Source organism: Neomonachus schauinslandi, chromosome 11 (genome assembly GCF_002201575.2).
Source record: "Neomonachus schauinslandi chromosome 11, ASM220157v2, whole genome shotgun sequence".
In the NCBI taxonomy this organism is placed as follows: domain Eukaryota; kingdom Metazoa; phylum Chordata; class Mammalia; order Carnivora; family Phocidae; genus Neomonachus; species Neomonachus schauinslandi.
This window is the reverse complement of record NC_058413.1, coordinates 105,566,952-105,583,999: the sequence shown is the minus strand read 5'-3', so window position 1 is coordinate 105,583,999 and position 17,048 is coordinate 105,566,952. Positions and strand designations below refer to the sequence as shown.

At 45.6% G+C, this 17,048-nt stretch overlaps 2 protein-coding genes across 3 annotated transcripts in view; both read left to right on the top strand.

Annotated features, from left to right (window-relative positions):
* Window positions 1-662, top strand: part of CUL5 (cullin 5) — a 91,635-nt gene extending 90,973 nt beyond the window's left edge. Inside the window, exon 18 of the mRNA XM_021696608.2 lies at window positions 2-662. Coding sequence (XP_021552283.2) covers window positions 2-196 — 195 coding nt within the window. The 3' untranslated portion in view covers window positions 197-662. The remainder of the gene's footprint in view (window position 1) is intronic.
* A 5,687-nt stretch (window positions 663-6,349) lies between these two features.
* ACAT1 (acetyl-CoA acetyltransferase 1) overlaps window positions 6,350-17,048 on the top strand; it is a 26,826-nt gene continuing 16,127 nt past the window's right edge. For both annotated transcript variants that reach the window (XM_021696462.2, XM_044919520.1), the window contains exons 1-2: window positions 6,350-6,448; window positions 15,928-15,975. In XM_021696462.2, coding sequence (XP_021552137.1) covers window positions 6,377-6,448; window positions 15,928-15,975 — 120 coding nt within the window. In that variant the 5' untranslated portion in view covers window positions 6,350-6,376. The remainder of the gene's footprint in view (window positions 6,449-15,927; window positions 15,976-17,048) is intronic.

Here is a 17,048-nt window from a genome sequence, read left to right as displayed (position 1 = left end):
GGAAGCTATCATACAAATAATGAAGATGAGAAAGAAAATTAGTAATGCTCAGCTGCAGACTGAATTAGTAGAAATTTTGAAAAACATGTTTTTGCCACAAAAGAAAATGATAAAAGAGCAAATAGAGTGGCTAATAGAGCACAAATACATCCGAAGAGACGAGTCTGACATCAACACTTTCATATACATGGCATAATCTTGAACATCATGGACAACATTAAGAACCGAAATTTCAGAGTGCGTGGGCAGAAAGTTGTAACAGTTTGTGCTGGAGGAAGGTTTATTTGGACTTTGATTACATAAATATTAAAATCTCTGCCTTACCTGACAAAACAACTCTATCTTGCCAATCACATTAGTTAGCATGATGGCATTCCCTTCATGTTGCACACTCTGTAACAGCATGCTGTTTTGTGGAGAAACTTGCATTCATGAAGAGCCCATGATGAACTTGTAAAAGTAAATTTGATTTCTATCCACCAGAAGAAATAGTTGGGAAGGGTGAGGGCGGGGTTCTTGTTGCTTTTTTTTTTTTTCTCCTCTCTTTTTTTCCTCTCTCACGAAAATGTACTTGCACAAGGAAGGATCTTCAGATATTCGTGCACTGAATAATGCTGTTATGTTTTGTTTTTTTTTAAATGCAATTAAAACTAGAAATAGCACTCTTGGTTTCTTTTGATCAAAAGAGGGAGCTGGTCTGCACAACATTGGGGGAGGGCAGATATAGGTGAGAAGATAAGTATTTAATAATATAACACTATTTGTTCACGCCCTGCTTCAGTATAGTAACTGGATTTAATGGTGACCTGAAAATGATATTAAATTTTTCCAACTTACAGACGTTGGCTTTCTTTAAGCAGGAGACTGCTACTTTAGATGTTTGTGTTAAATAAGGAGTTTTAAAATTTTATATGGCTGGAGAGCTTGTTTTGAAAAACTGAAGCTTATATTAATTTGTTGCTCCAATTGTTTAAAAAAAATGTATGGAGAGAAGTCGGTCATTTCAACTGCAGAGTCAGAATAGCAAAACAAAGATATTAAGTGTGTTCACTAACACACTTAATGTTTGTATACCTAATATTTATTATGCCAAATTTTGTTATCTCCAAATTTATTAAAAACAAGGCAGAAATCTACTCTCACATAATACAGTTATGTAACTATTTCTTGATCTGCAGCATAGAAATATTTTGGACTTTTAAAGTCTCATGGTTAGGGATTTATAGCCTCAGGTTTCTGGAAAGGAAGACATTCTGTTTTAAAAAGGAGTGTCCGTTACGTAGGGGGAGGAGAAAAACCACAACATAAGACCTGAAAAGCATGAGCAAAATTGTTGCAGTCTTAATATGAGCAGTAAACTTGCCAAATATATGTACATATATATTTATATATTTTAAAAATAAACGTTTTTAAAATGTTCAGAAGGCAACACTCACCTTGTTCCTTTCAGTCAATCCAAAGTAGCAACTTACTAGTTGCCAGCGACTGAATACCCAGAGTGGTGCAGAGTTCAGGACTTGAGGACACGGGCAGCTTAGCGGAGAAAAGTGTATTCCCTGTTGGCAAAGAGTGACTCTACGTGGATTTTTATTCATTATGCTGCACGTTCCAAGTTTTTTTGTAAATGCTCTTCTGTCTTGTTTGATACTAAGTAATACTTTAAACCTATGATTTGGGAAATAATAGGAAGTGGAGTGCTGAGCTTTGAAAGGTGCATGGTAAGACAGTATTATGCAAGGTGCTTTCAGGACTGTTCCATGGAATCTGTCCCCAGTCCCAAGAGGCGTTGTGAGCTGCCTGCTGAAAGGAAGGAGAGCAAATTCAAAACATGGAACGTGTCGCTGGGTATATTCACATGCCTGTTCTGCAACTCATAGGAAATTGGAATTTTGTTTCTAATTTAAAATCTTACATTTAGCTCTGGGGGCAGCATGTGTCCGTTATTAGACCGAGTGCATTGTGGAGAATTACACTCTAAATTGATGACTGCGGACGATGGATATATTTGAAATTAAAAAAAAATAATTTGTTATAATTGTGGCCCTTACATTTAACAAATAGTTCAGGATTGGGCATATTTGCTTCTCCCATATTCGAATGCCCAAGGGAAAACAGTGGAAGGGAGAATTACAGGTCATTTTTTAAAGTTTCAGATTTGTTGCTTTAAACCATAATTGTTCTCAGAACAGGTTTGGAATTTCTCATCTTTTTGGTCATTTTAAGAATGAGAGCCATGATGTTTTGATTTATAAAGGAAAGTTTAATGCAAAAGTGGGTAACTCTAAATCCATAGCCAAGTTTTCTATTAAATTTTATAAATTTTTTAATAGCTAATTATGTCCTAATTGTATTTTGGGAAATTGAACAGCAGCAAATACTGTAGACGTAACAGTTTTCATCGTTTTTGTTGTTGCTGTTATGTATACAAAAGTTCAACTACTTTTTGGTGTTAATGAAAACGATTTAGTTGACGAGGTGCCTGTGTGCCATTGTTCAGTTTTCTTTAAATGTGTCTTGATGATAGATTTGCTAATTTAAAAAAAAGAACCTGATAAAAACCTTCCCAGCGATTAGCGACAGGTACGGAATCACAGTTAGTATCCCTTATTGAGTCCCTTTCCTCTGATTGCACTTCCAAGTGGTGCCATGGTGGTGAGGAGAATCCAGGCTGCCAGGAGTAGGGCAGTGGGACGCACCACAGCTTAAGTTAAACTGTGAACACTAATACAAAGCTGGAGCCTTCTGGAAAGTGTTAACCTTTGTTGTCCTCATTGCCAGAGTAAAAAGAAACAATTTTGATGCTTACAATGCGATAAATATTAGGACATTAGTATTCCCATGATTTAATGAGGATGTTGAAATAAATTATGAAGTCTTCCAATTTTTACGTTTACTGGAGGGGTCCCTGCATTGTCAACCTGTTTATTTAAGTCTCTTACTCTTAGTTTATGCGTAAATGTTACAGTTTCCAAAAACGAACTGTTAGCTTTCTTGTTTTTACTTTTTATTGAATTTAATACAAAATATGACCGGAGTAGTTACAAAGTATTTTGCATTATTTGCAGTAGGATGTCATTAGCCCGGCTCACAGGGCAAATTTTAAACATTCAATTTGGGTGAAAGTTCTAGTTTTTCAGAAAGATTTGCCATCTTAAACTCAAGCCGGTTTTTCTATTTTCATGTAAATGACTGGGATGCTATCTTACAAACTCTTCCAAGGTCATGTTTGTGAAATCAACATTACCTGAGAGCTTTCCTGTCATCTACACTATATATGTCGTCTGGAGTGTTGAACAAATTTGCGTTCCTAAGTTGGACTTTATCTTCGTGTGGTATATACGGTTTTGAATGTGTGCCACTACGTACTGAGATGATAATGCTGTACAATTTTAAATGGTAGCAGTTTCTGTATGGAGTAGGCTGAAATATTTTGATGAACTGCTTAATTTTTGGATTTTATTTTTTAAGTTGTATAATTTATTTTCTTGCAAAATAAAAGTGTAATATAAAAGCTTTCACCTATCCAGAAAATATTGATGTTCTACTGTTAAGTAGTTTTTAAGACTTAAATTTGTGTAATAAGTATATTTATACATTTCATGGCGAAATAGTAATTCTTAGCCTTAGGAATCAGAAACATGAAAAGTAACCCACTTACTTCTTTTAGATTTCAAATTTTAGTCCATAACGAAAGCTATCAGGAATGTCGCTTTTTCAGTGATGATAGCAGCCTAAGGTTATCATGCCTGGAAAAGATAAACTATTTCAGACCTGAAAGTGATTAATGCATCCTTTCACAGGTTAGATAAGCCATGTCATAACCACAATTTAAGTTTTATATCAGATAAAAACAAATATAAAATTTTTTGTGTGTGCAAATTTGTGAAATATTTAAGTTTCAAAGCTAGGGATAGTTTAGTAATAAGCTTATGAGGATGGACAGTGTCCTTCACAAAGTACCATAGCCTGGGTGGCTGATAAACCACAGAAATCTGTTTCTCACAGTCCCAGAGGCTGGAAGTCAAGGGTGAAGAAGGTGTCGGTGTGGTTGGTTTGGGTGATGAACCTCTTGCACGGTGCAGCTGCTGACTTCTGGGTGTGTCCTCACATGGAGGAAAGAGGGCTGAGAGAACTCCCAGGGTCTCTTTTGTAAGGGCACTACGCTCATTCACGAAGGCCCTGCTTCCTGAGCTACTCATCTCTCACAGCCAGCATCTATGAATACCATCCCTTTGGGGATTAGGTTTCAACGTATGGTTTTGGGGGAGACACAGACCTTAAGTCTATTGTATTCATAGTGACCTTAAGCTCAGCTTGGGACTTGAGCAGGGATTGGGGTGGGGTGGGGAATTGATAGAAAAGTATGGTCTCGGTATAAGACTCACCTAAACCTAGAGATAGATTTACCATTAAACTTTCAGGGCCCCAGGAATTTTGTATTGGCATACCTCGTTGCACTTCAGTTTATTACACTTTGCAGATGAGGGGTTTTGTTTTGTTTTTGTTTTACAAATTTAAGGTTTGTGACAACCTAGCTTCATTTTCCAATAGCATTTGCTCACTTTGTGTCTGAATCACATTTTGGTAATTTTTGCAATATTTGAAACTTTAATTATATTTGTTACGGTGATCGGTGATCTTTGATGCTACTTATGTAATGGTTTCAGGTGCCCCAAACTGCACCCACACAAGGACGGTAAACTCAACCGATAAATGTGTGTGTGCAGACTCCTCCACCAACTGACTGTGTCCCCATCTCCCTCTCCTCAGGCCTCCCTGTTCCCGAGACACAACAGTATTGAAAATGGACCAGTTAATAACCCTACAGTGGTGTTTAAGTGTTCAAGTGAAAAGAGGAGTTGCACATCTTTCACTTTAAATCAGAAGCTAGGACTAATTAAGCTTAGTGAGGTGTGTGTTGAAAGCAGAGATAGGCCGAAAGTGAGGCCTCTTGTGCCAAACAGCCAAGTTGTGAATGCAAAGAGGAAGTTCTTGAAGGAAATTAAAAGTGCTACTCCAGTGAACACACATCATGGACAGAAGATGCGGCGTAATTCTTAAGGGGCCCTAGGGTTTTCAGGATGGTACGTGAGCATTGGCTTCAACTTAGTCACCAGCTGCATGAGCCCCTAAGAGTCAGCCTGTCCTTTGAAGCTCTGAGGCATTGACTTCTCTCTAGCAAAGTCCTAGATGGCACCTTCTTCCAGTAGGAGGCCAGGTCATCCACACTAAAAATCTGTTAAGTGGAGCCACCTTCGTTAATTCTTCTGGAGAACTTGCTGCAGCTTGAACATCAGCTCTCATTACTGTACCTTGCACTTGACCTCTGCTAGCTTCAGTCTGCAGCTTCTTCTCTCTCCGCTTTCACAAAATTGAAGAGAGTTAGGGCCTTGCCCTGGGTCAGGCTTTGGCTTAAAGGAGTTATGGCTGGTTTGATCTTCTGTCCAGACCACTAGAACTTTCTCTGTATCAGCAATAAGGCTGTTTGGCTTTATCATTCGTGTGTTCACTGGAGCACAAGCAGGTGGAGGGGCAGAGGCAGAGGGAGAAGCAGGCTCCCCGCTGAGCAGGGAGCCCCATGCGAGACTCGATCCCAGGACCCTAGGATCATGACCTGAGCCACCCCAGCATGCAACTCTTGATCTCTGGGTCTGAGTTCGAGCCCCATGTTGGGCATAGAGATTACTTAAAAGATAAGTAAACCTAAATTAAACATTCTTATTAATTGCTCAGTAAAGTTAGCTATTAGCATGTATTCTATTCCTCCTCTTACTGAAATGTAGTTGCAAACGTATCTCATCATAAATTAAAAGATAGTTGGGGGGGCGCCTCGCTCCCACCATTAAGCGTCTGCCTTCGGCTCAGGTCATGATTCTGGGGTCTTGGGATCGAATCCAGCCTCGGGCTCCCCGCTCAGCGGGGAGTCTGCTTCTCCCTCTGCCCCTCCCCCCCGTGTGTGTGCTCTCTCGCTCTGAAATAAATAAAACCTTTAAAAGCAAACAAAAAGCTAACTGGATTGCTCAATAGCATTTGAATGAGCTGGGTGGGTCTGAGTGGGAGAAGCTAGCTCCACGAGCGGAAGACGCTCGGGTCGGGACACCTACACTTGCAGCGTGCCAAGGTCGGAGTGGCGGAAAGGGGACTGGCGGTATGTCACGCGCCGGCCGGATTCGGCGCCAGCGCCTCAGGCCGAGTCTGTACTCTGAGGCTCCGTCCCCTGCCGTCACGCCCCGTCCTGTCGGCCAATAGCCACGCACGCCGCCGCCGTCCGAGGCTGCTATTGGAGAGGGCAGGGTGGGCGGGGCAGCGGCGCGGGGACTTGGCTGCGCGCGCCCGTCGTCTCCGCCTGTCAAGTCTGTCTAGGCGCTCGGAGGTCATGGCTGTGCTGGTGGCCCTTCTGCGCGGCAGCGCACGCGGGCGCGGCCCCCTGCTCCAGAGGCCGCTGCAGGTGAGGGCGGCTGGGACCCGGGCCGCGGCGTGCCGGCACCCCTGCCTGGGAGGGTCGCGCTCGCGGCGCGCGGCGCCCGGGCTGTGGGCCTCCGGGCCCGCGCCGGGAAGCCCCCTGCGCCGCGCACGCGCACGCGCGCCGTACGTGGCCCCTGTGCGTCGCCGGCGTTTGCGGGGTCTCCGCCGCCGCCAGCCGCTCGCTTGCGCGTGGGTTGCGCGGGGCGCGGATCTCCGCCGCCGGAAGGGCCCAGCCCTGGTCCCGCCTGACTGGCAGCCGGCGCCGTACGCCTTCTCCGGGATTTTCTTTACAGCGTGCTCTGTTCCTGCGCTAGGGCATCACCGGGCCTGCGGGCGTGAGGCCCCAAGGGAGAAGGAGAAGACGCCCCGGCCTGATGCGGCCTGACACTGACCGGGGAAATAAGGGGTTCCTCCGTACGCGAGGAACAGATGGTGCTGGGTGTTAGGCACCGAGGGCGTCCAGGGGCGCGCCTCGCTCCCGCTTGTTGTGCTTAGGGAACGCGGGAGCCAAGGCCTTGGAAGGGAGTCTTTCCAAGAGGGTCAAAGCAGGGAGCCTGCGTCGTAGATTTGCGGCCTGGCAAAACCTGGCGAGGAGTAGAGAACTTAAGGTGGGGCTTAACTTAAGGTGAAGCGTGATTTTGACAGGTTGGTTCCCGTTGGACACTTTGCAGTCCACCCATGTTTGAGAGTTGGAATCTGACCCAAGTCAGTGGAGACCGTTGATGTTTGGGGATTTGTCATAGCCAGAGGTCAGGGGGGATTGAGGTGCGGGGAGGGCAAAAACATGACTTTGGCGTGAAGTAACTTGAGCTGCATGCTGGCCAGAGGAGGAGAGAGGTAGCAGCATTATGCAAGAGATTTGTGAAAGCATAAATGTGGAACTTGGCAAATAGGGAGTGGGTGTGAGGAGCCAAGAGGAAAAGGAAGAGTCGAAATCATCCTGGGTGACTGAGCTAATGGAAAAGTCAGGAGGAGTGGGTTTCCACGGAAGGGGAGTCCTTGTTTTTTTCTTTCTTTTCCCCTCTAACTTAGCGGCAGAGGGGAACTGGGAAATGGACCCAGATCAGTTCTTCATCAGCATATTCGTGCTTTCATGGAATGATTTGGGAAATCAGGAAAATATAAGTACGTTGACCAGGTGAATTAGGTGAGCTAGGTCCTCTAAAAAAACCAAAAACGAACGCAGAAACCCTTTTAATTTATAGTTTAATTAAGAACTTACGATCAAGCGGATGTTGCTGATGAGAAGAATGTAGCTGTAGGGGCGCCTGGGTGGCTCAGTTGGTTAAGCGACTGCCTTCGGCTCAGGTCATGATCCTGGAGTCCCAGGATCGAGTCCTGCATCGGGCTCCCTGCTCGGCAGGGAGTCTGCTTCTCCCTCTGACCCTCCCCCCTCTCCTGCTCTCTCTCTCATTCTCTCTCTCAAATAAATAAAATCTTTAAAAAAAAAAAAAAAAGAATGTAGCTGTAGGTTTTACAGCGTATGATTTATGGTCCTCATTTTATTGAATTCTAGGAATCAGTATTGGTAGTTATTTGAAAGAAGTGGTCATTTACCGGAAAAATCCTGTTGTGCCAGTTTGTTGAGTGGAACTCGACCTTCACCCATTGCACTGGCTCTTTGAGGTTTGCCTTCAAATAACAAAGTCTCCCTTATGGTCAGCAAAGTAATGGACTAATTTATCGGAGCTTGTTGCCTTTCCAGCTGTAACCACTTTTTTTTTTTTTTTTTTTAAATATATCCCCTTTCTCTTTAAGCCTCTGGTAACTAGATTTTTGTGCCCCTCATTTGAAGAATACCAGTGCTTTTGTGTGTGTGTGTGTGTGTGTGTTTCATCTTGATCTTATACTGCATTTGATACTCCTTCAAACTCCTCTGTTTTGCTGTTTTGACCCCAAATTATTGTTTAATACTCAGACTTTAAAAAAATTTCTGGGGCACCTGGGTGGCTCAGTCGTTAAGCGTCTGTCTTCGGCTCAGGTCATGATCTCAGGGTCCTGGGATCGAGCCCCGCGTCGGGCTCCCTGCTCAGTGGGGAGCCTGCTTCTCCCTCTCCCTCTGCCTGCTTGTGTTCCCTCTCTTGGTATGTCTCTCTCTGTCAAATAAATAAATAAAAAATCTTAAAAAAAAAAAAATTCTTGCATTGTGCCAGTCCTCAGCCTGTTTGCTTCCAGTTCCTTTCCCTCCTCTCCTCTGTAGGGCTGTGGGGCTGACTGTTGCAGGTGCAAAAATCACAGTGTCTGTCAGCCGGCTTCTGGTTGGGTCCAGACACTGGTAGGAGACTGGGAGATAGCAAGGGAGAAGCCAGGATGATTCTTTTCTGTCTACCCTTAGGTGGTGTTTCTGAGAATGTCTGTGGCTCCTTTGGTTCTTGCTTTTGCAAGGTAACCCTGACCCCTTGGCTTTGGTAACCTTGCTGCTTCCCTTTGTCCCAACAGCCTATGTGTGCTAATGCCTTCCTGTTGCTAATCTCTACCGCCTGCCTCCTGTTCTTAGTTTTTCTATCACCTGTATGTTTAATCTCTGCATTAAATTATATTTCAGATAGAATGATTTTTATTTTCCTGGTTGAATCCTGATGGATAGATACCCTCACGGTTTTTACTCCCTTCCCATTCCCTTTCACCCTGTGGATTTTTGCACCTCAGTCCTTGGGCCTTTCCTCTTTTACAGGACAAAAGAACAGAATACTGTGGCGAGGCGGCAAGTATTGAGAGCAATCTGAAGTGGTAGTAAAGGTAGGCAGAGGTGGATAGATGCCAGAGATAGCCTGGAGGTAGAATATTTTGACCTGAATGACTGATGGGCTAAGAGGAGCTTAGTGAGAAGGAGTTGGGTATAATTTGGGGGCCTTGGCCTGCCATTTAGGTGATCAGTAGTGGTTTTCAGAGGAACAGATGTGACTGTAGAAAGTGATGAATTGTATTTTGGACTTGAGTTTGGAGTTGCTGGTTTGATGACTAAGAGAACTGGAGGAAATCGAGATTTGGGAATCATCAGCTGCTGATGACAGTGACATCCCTGGGCATTGGTGAGCTCACCGAAAGCAGGTGGAGAGGGAGAAGCGGGGAGGGCTTAGCATGGGGCCTTTGGGACCCGGTGTTTCAGGACAGGCCAGATGGGCAGGAACCTGCCGAGGTGAGTGAAGAGAGAGGATAGGTTATGGAAGAAAAGCAGGGGAATGTAGTGTCATTTGAGATTTTCTACAAGGAGGGTGTATTACTTCCTTGGGCTGCTGTAACAGAATACCACCAGTTGGGCAGCTTACAACAACAGAAACAGTTCTGGAGGCCAGGAAATCAGAGATCATGATGTTGGCAAGACCCCTCTCCCTCTAAATTACCCCCTGGCCTCGTCCTTGTTTCTGGTAGTTTGCTGGCAATCTTTGGAAGCCCTTGGTTTGTAGATCTATCATTCCTACCCTCCATCTGCACAAGGCAATCTCCACCCCCCCCCCCACCATCTTCATCTTCTGTGCTTATCTTTCTCTGCATTAAGATTTTCTCTTTTTATAAAGACATCAGTCATACTGGATTAGGACCACCCTAATGACCTCATTTTGACTTGATTAATTCTATAGAGACCACATTATAAATAAAGTCACCTCCTAAGGTACTGAGGGTTAGGACTTCTCTTTTTTTTTTTGGTGGGGTTGGGAGGCACAATTCAACCCCTAATAGAGCACTCAGTGCTGTAAAAATTTAATATAACAAAGGGGTTATGTAAGATTTTTTAAAGATTTTATTTAGTTATTTGACAGAGACGCAGCGAGAGAGGGAGCACAAGCAGAGGGAGGGGGAGAGGGAGAGGCAGGGAGCCCGATGGGGGGCTCGAAGACAGATGCTTAACGACTGAGCCACCCAGGCACCCCGGGGTTATGTAAGATTTTAACAAGGGAATTATATAAATGAAATACCTAAAATGAAAATTGTTGATTGAAATTAGCAAAACTCATTAATACTTGGGGAGCTTTAAGAAATATAGATTTGATGGGGCTTCTGGGTGGCTCAGTCAGTTAAGCATCTGACTCTTGGTTTTGGCTCAGGTCATGATCTCATGGGTTGTGGGATCAAGCCCCATGTTGGCTTCTCGCTGGGTGTGGAGCCTGCTTGGGATTCTCTCTGCCACTCCCCTCCCTCCCCCCCCCCCCCCAGCTCTCCCTTTCTCAAAAAAAAAAAAAAATCTTTAAAAAATACAGATTTGAGATACAGATTACAGTTTAAGGGAATTTTGCTTTCCTTACACAATTATATGCATAAACACAAGGTATTTTAAATACTAACTGCTAAGCTCTCTATACTAAGAAGTTGAAAAGCTCCAAAAATGGTTTAATCAGTTTTCTCAAAATATTTTGTTGATTATGGCTGAATTTCTAACTCACTTGGCTCATTTTTATAGTTATTTTGGCATGTAGATGTTCCCTATGAATTTACCTGTCTCCTGTGGTTCTGCCTGTTTCTACAATGGAATAAAGAGATGTTAGTGGTCCTGTTGACACACTTGATCAGTGAAGTATATCATGAGCAAATCATTAGTTCCTGGGGCGCCTGGGTGGCTCAGTCGTTAAGCATCTGCCTTCGGCCCAGGTCATGATCCCAGGGTCCTGGGATCGAGCCCCACATCAGGCTCCCTGCTTGGCGGGAAGCCTGCTTCTCCCTCTCCCACTCCCCAGGCTTGTGTTCTTTCTCTGTCTCTCTCTCTCTCTCTCTGTCAGTTAAATAAATAAATAAAATCTTAAAAAAAAAAATCATTAGTTCCTGAAAGATAATGCGGTACTTTGGAAAGTACTTGCCTCAGCTTCCTAAATTGTATTATTATTTTTTAAATAAACTCATATGTATAATATACAGTGTATCTATTATACATGTAAGTGTACATATCTAAGTATATATACATATACATGTATTTATAAATAGAGTCAGACCGCTTAGATTTGAAATACCAGCTCTCCCCTTACTGGCTGTGTGACTCTGGGCAAGTTGCGTGACCTCACTGTGCCTTCTTTTCCTTACCTGTAAAATACGAATGGTAGTAGCCACTAGCTGGTTGCATCTGTGACACGTAGTCCAGGTCTGTGCCCTCCGCCCTGGAGCCCTTGCCTGGCCCTGCGGCGCTCCTCCACGACCTCTGCCTCGTGCCAAGTGTGTTCGTGGTTCTCCTCCTTCCCTGGGCCAGGTGCTCCTTTCCTAGGTCTCCCCAAGGCTGCTCTCTAAGACTCACTTCTCCGCTCCAGTGGCCTCCCCACGACCCCCCACGTAGGGTAGGCCCTCACCCCCTAGCCGTGTCACTGGCTTCCGAACGTACCTACCGAACGTACCTACCCTGCCCGCAATGTTATTTCTCACACTTGCTGGGAAGCTTCAGATTTTGTTCAAATATTTGCTTAGTGTCTACTGCCGTCAGGGGGAGACAGACAGTAAGTGATTACCTATCTCTTTTCGGAACTCACAGTGTAGTGTGGAGACAGGTCACCGAGGGGCACGAAAGCCGCCTGGCTCGGGCAGCTGAGGTTTCAGGGCCACAGTGCGGCTGAGTGGCCCCGGGACGCAGATCACACTCTGCTGGTTGTGTTCATCCCCTGCCTACCGGTGACACTGTCGGCAGGGAGGCCGACTTTCCTGGGGTGGTTGGGGAGGAGCACTGTGGGAAGGTGTCGTCCATGCTCAGACCTCAGAGTACAAACGGGCCGCGTGGGGAGCAGGGGCCGGGCTGTTACTTGCAGTATCTGGCCGGTGCGGCTGGCGTGGAGCAAGAGTGATGTGAGCCCGGGAAGAACCGAGGAGCTAAGTCGCTGCGGGATGACCGACAGGGTTTGGATGTCATCCCGGGAGCGATGGAAAGCCGTGGAAGGATTGATCAGGGCAGCGATGAGATGTGATGGATGTGTTTAAAACCGGCTGGACGGTGGGCGGGAAAGTCCGGGGTGACGGGCTGTGAGTCACGTGCCTGTTCTGCTAGTGAGAGAGACGACGGGACCCAGGGGCCGCGGTGGAGACGAAGCCCGGGGAAGAAGTGAGCGCTATTTTGGACATAGAGTTGGCAGCGTCCGTGGTGGAGTATCTGGGTTTTAGGGCAGGACGAAGGACAGGGCTGGGATTTGGACTCGAGCACCGGGTAGATAGATGGTAGTGTGATGCTCTGAGGGGGGGTCGTACTGGGAAGAAGCTCGCTTCCTGGGTGGGCATTGGGCGTGGTGATGGGGACGTTAGATAGAAGCTGTCCCTGGGTCCTGGGACTGTGAGCCTGGAGGTCAGCGGGAAGGTCAGGGCTGCAGAGGATGGAGATGCCTGTTCAGGAGCCGGTGAAGCTGGCAGAGGGCAAGGGACTGGGGTCGGGGTGGGGGCTCTCCAGCCCTGAGACAGGGTGGGCAGGGGAGGAGGATGGGGCCCAGCTGGCTGGGAGGGAACCTCAGACCTTGCGAGCGCAGACGCCCAGCAATGGGTGGCTCGGGTGGGGGGTCCCCTGGACGTCCCGCGGAGGAGGCCAGCCCGGCTCCTGGCCGCTGCTGGCAGGGCTGTGCTCGTGGGGGGCCTGGCGCAGTGTGGGCGCTCGTGTGGACAGCCTGGGGAGCGGTGTGGGGGGAGGAGGCTGAACGGTGACTGGGAGGTGAGCACGGGGAAACAAACTCCAAGTCACTGGGTGGAGAACTCGTGTCCCGGTGCCGGCTCAGTGAGAATGTGGGTTCAGGGAAGTTGGCTTGTGTTGTTCGGGTGGAAGGAAGTAGGGCCTGTGTGTGCTTGTGGAATGATCTGGGAGTAGGGGGGCGAATAGAGGTGGGGGAAGACCTGAAGGTGGGGCATGGGGGCCAAACGGAGAGGCCAGGGAAGCTTCCTTTGGAGCCAGCCGCCTCGTGCGGGAGAAGCCGCTCGGATTGCCAGGAGGCACATCCCATGCCAGACCCGCACCGGGCAAAGGGCATCTTCCCACGGGAGGCAAGCGCTTGGCTTCCAAGGCTAGGAAATAAAGCGTTGCTGCCCTTGCTGGAACCTGGACGGGGAGGTCACTGACAAGGAATCTTCTTTTGTCTCTTGTAGTGTGTCCTGCTCTTTTCCCTTCTTTCCCCTGAGTACTTTGTTCTAGCCCTTTCTTCTCTGCTTGCTAATGGCTTCTCTCTTTGCTGTCACCTCTCCTTTGACACAGCAGTGGTTGGCTGTGGTGCCGACTAGCTCCAGCACCGGGGACCACCCCGTTCACGCGCCTGTCGTCATCCAGTCTCTCATCCGTCCACCCCATTCCTGGTCCTGTCCGCTCGGCCAGTGCGTGGAGGGTGGGAGTCGGAGGCACTTGGGGCTGTTCCTTCCGCACCCTTATGAGAAAGGAGTGTGGTTGGAGAGTCAATGACTGACATGTTTGCCACAAATGGGGACTTTTAAAAAAATTCTCTGCTTTGGATACAGCCCACAAAGTATATCGGGTTTCCATTAAATTTTATTAGTTTCCAGATATTTGGGAATACAAGTGGGAACTTTTAATTCAGAGTTCGATCACAGATAATAGGCTGGAATCCTTCAGCAGCAGCCCACATTAGCTGACCTGTGAGCGGTGCACAGCTGATGGCGAGGAGTCCTTCCACGAGGCAGGTGGACCCAGCTCTTGCCTGCCGGTCCGTCCACAGGTGTACTCGTGAGCTGTGGAGAGTGAGAGCACAGACCTCGGGGCACCTGGCGGCGCAGTCGGTTAAGTGTCCGACTCTCGGCTCAGGTCGTGAGATCGGGCTCCGCACTCGGCGTGGCATCAGCTCCAGATTCTCTCTCTCCCTCTGCCCCTCCCCCTGTTCTCGTGTGCACGCTCCTCTCTCTCTGAGATGAAGCTTAAAAAAAAAAAAAAAAGCACAAACCTGCTAATTTAATGACGCAGCTTCCCGAGGCACAGATAGAGATGGCAGATAAATTTTTTTCAAGGTCTGCACAAACAGGTTAATTTGAAAGTAACAACATATCGGTGACCTCTGTTGTGTTTACAGTGGGTGTATGGGAACGATGAATGTACGCAACTTGGGACTCCTGCCTGAAGCATTTCGGTGGCACCCCGTATTTGGAGACCCCTGCACAACACCAAGGAATCCTTCTCCTCTGAACCCTGGGGTGGCTTGTTTATTATGCCTCTCTTAGGTTTTTTACCAAGCTGTCTTTGGACAGTGGAATATGTACGGTTAATTTTAACATTTCTCCTTTTGTAAGATTGTAGTCCTGCTCAAGTGTAGGGACCATGTTTTACGGATCTCAGATTCCCGATGAAGCCCTCTGTAACATTAGTGATCTCAGTGGTTATTGAGCAAGTGAGGGGTCAGGTAGTGGGAGGCGTGTCTGTCATCTCTTCCTCACAAAGACCCAAAAGCCATCTCTTCAGAAGAGGGGCTGCACCAAATACTGTAATGATTATAGTTTTGAATAAAGCCAGGATTAAATTAGGTTATTTCTTATAGCAAAGTTGTTTATATGAACTTTCTACATAAAAGTGACTTACTCTGTCATCTTAACATTGGAAAAAGGATTTTCTTAAATCCTGTTCTACAGTCTAGTAACACACTCTGTCTTGAAGCTGCCGATTGCATGTATCTCTTCTCATCTGAACACGTTATTGTGGTTTTCTCTCTGCTTATAACCACTCTTTGTCACATCTACTTTCTTTCTGTGCTCTATTATAAATCGAAAGCTTTCACTGGGTGTTCGCATTAAGTCAGGCTAGCTTTTAGATGTTTGTAGGCTTGTTTATTGCTCTGAGGTACGATTAGCCATTTACAACTATCAATAAGATTAGGTTCTAAATATAAGTTGTCATTTTTGAGTATTTATTATGCTCTCTGACTTCAGAGGATAAAAAAATTTATTCTTTGTTCTTTGTCCTGCAAACTGTCCAGGTTCAGATCAGTCGGGTCTCTGAACTGCAACTAGCACTTTCTCTCCTTGTTCTTGTTGGCATTTGTTCCTAAGAATGGTGTGGAAAGAATGGACATGTAGGGGCAAGATACTTACTCATTTCTTTCTTAAAAAATAACTTATTTGGTAAGGTAGACCATATTTGTATGAGGTGTGTTTGCTTCAAATAAATGAGATCCATTTGTTAGAAGTGGAGGAAGGAAAGAGCAAGTTTAAGGTAAATAAAATATTTTTTTGAACAATAAGGACATTTTCGTGTGGTACTCTGAAATTAGTTTAGAAAAAAATTAATTTAGAAGATTTAACTGCATTTTATACAAAGCTTATACTTAAAGGCTTATAGATTTAAAGTTTATAAAGGTATCAGAAGTTAAAACAACATTTGCAATGAACAGCTAATCAGAAAAGTATAGTATAAAGTAGTAAATTTTTTCTGATTATAAATGATACATGCTGTGTAGAACATGGAAATAAAAATATAAGGAAGCAGAAAGAACTCACTGAAACCCTACCACTGAGAAGTATAAAATGATGTAGATTAAAATTTTTCACATTATAACTTTACAAATATTTATATTACAGGAAATAAGATACATGGAGCGAAGTTACATATCAAAACCCACTTTGAATGTAAGTATAAATTTAAATTAAATCTTTAAAATTTCAAGAATTTAAAAGGAAATATAGACAATAAAAAATGCATATTCTTATATTTGCATGTATGTGGGGTCATCTTGGGATGCTGCAGGGGTTAGGAATAGCTAACTATTGGCAGATCCCGGTGAAGAGATCACAGTCTAGGTCCCTGCTCAGTTGCCACTGCTTCCCCAGTGTCTCCCGCGGAAGAACCTTCCTCTCAGACTGTGCAGTGTTCCTCCTTACTCTGAGGGACCCGCATTGTATTGTGAGGGATACATGGAAGATCCTAGAAGAAAGGAACCGAACCGGGCTGGGGATGAGACAGGGAGGACCGTCATCTGATCACATGGTGCTTTCAGAGGGGCACTCTCTGTCTGATGGGTCCCTTGGATGACTTAGTAATAGCCTTCTGTCAAAATCTAAGGAACAGTTCTCGTCTTATCCCCGAGCTCAGTAGGAGAATGTGGAAGGGAAGTGTAAGGAGAGAATTGTTAAGAGAGCTTTTATCTCCTTTTTCTTCAATCTCCTATTGTTCGTATGAATCATTTAGGAAGTTATGACTCTGCGGAGTCCTCATTAAGCAGTACAGCCCCACGTTGCATGCAGGTCTGGATTCCCAGCCCAGAACTGCCTTCAGGAAGGAAGCTGTTTGGTTAGGGTTCTTGATCGTGCAGTGAACAGGGTAAAGTGATCATTTCTTAAATTTTCACTGAGGAGTAGAAGTGAAATTTAAGCTTCTGGTGTGGACAACTGGGAAGGACCTATGCTTATTTTATTTTATTTTTTTAAAGATTTTATTTATTTATTTGACAGCGAGAGACACAGTGAGAGAGGGAACACAAGCAGGGGGAGCAGAAGAGGGAGAAGCAGGCTTGCCGTTGAGCAGGGAGCCGGATGCGGGACTCGATCCCAGGACCCTGGAATCATGACCTGAGACGAAGGCAGACACTTAATAACTGAGCCACCCAGGCGCCCGATTTATGCTTACTTTAGACTTGGTTTGTCTTAGGTTTTCTTTTAGATCTTAAATCATAAAGCACCATCAGTGAACTGATTAGTCTTAC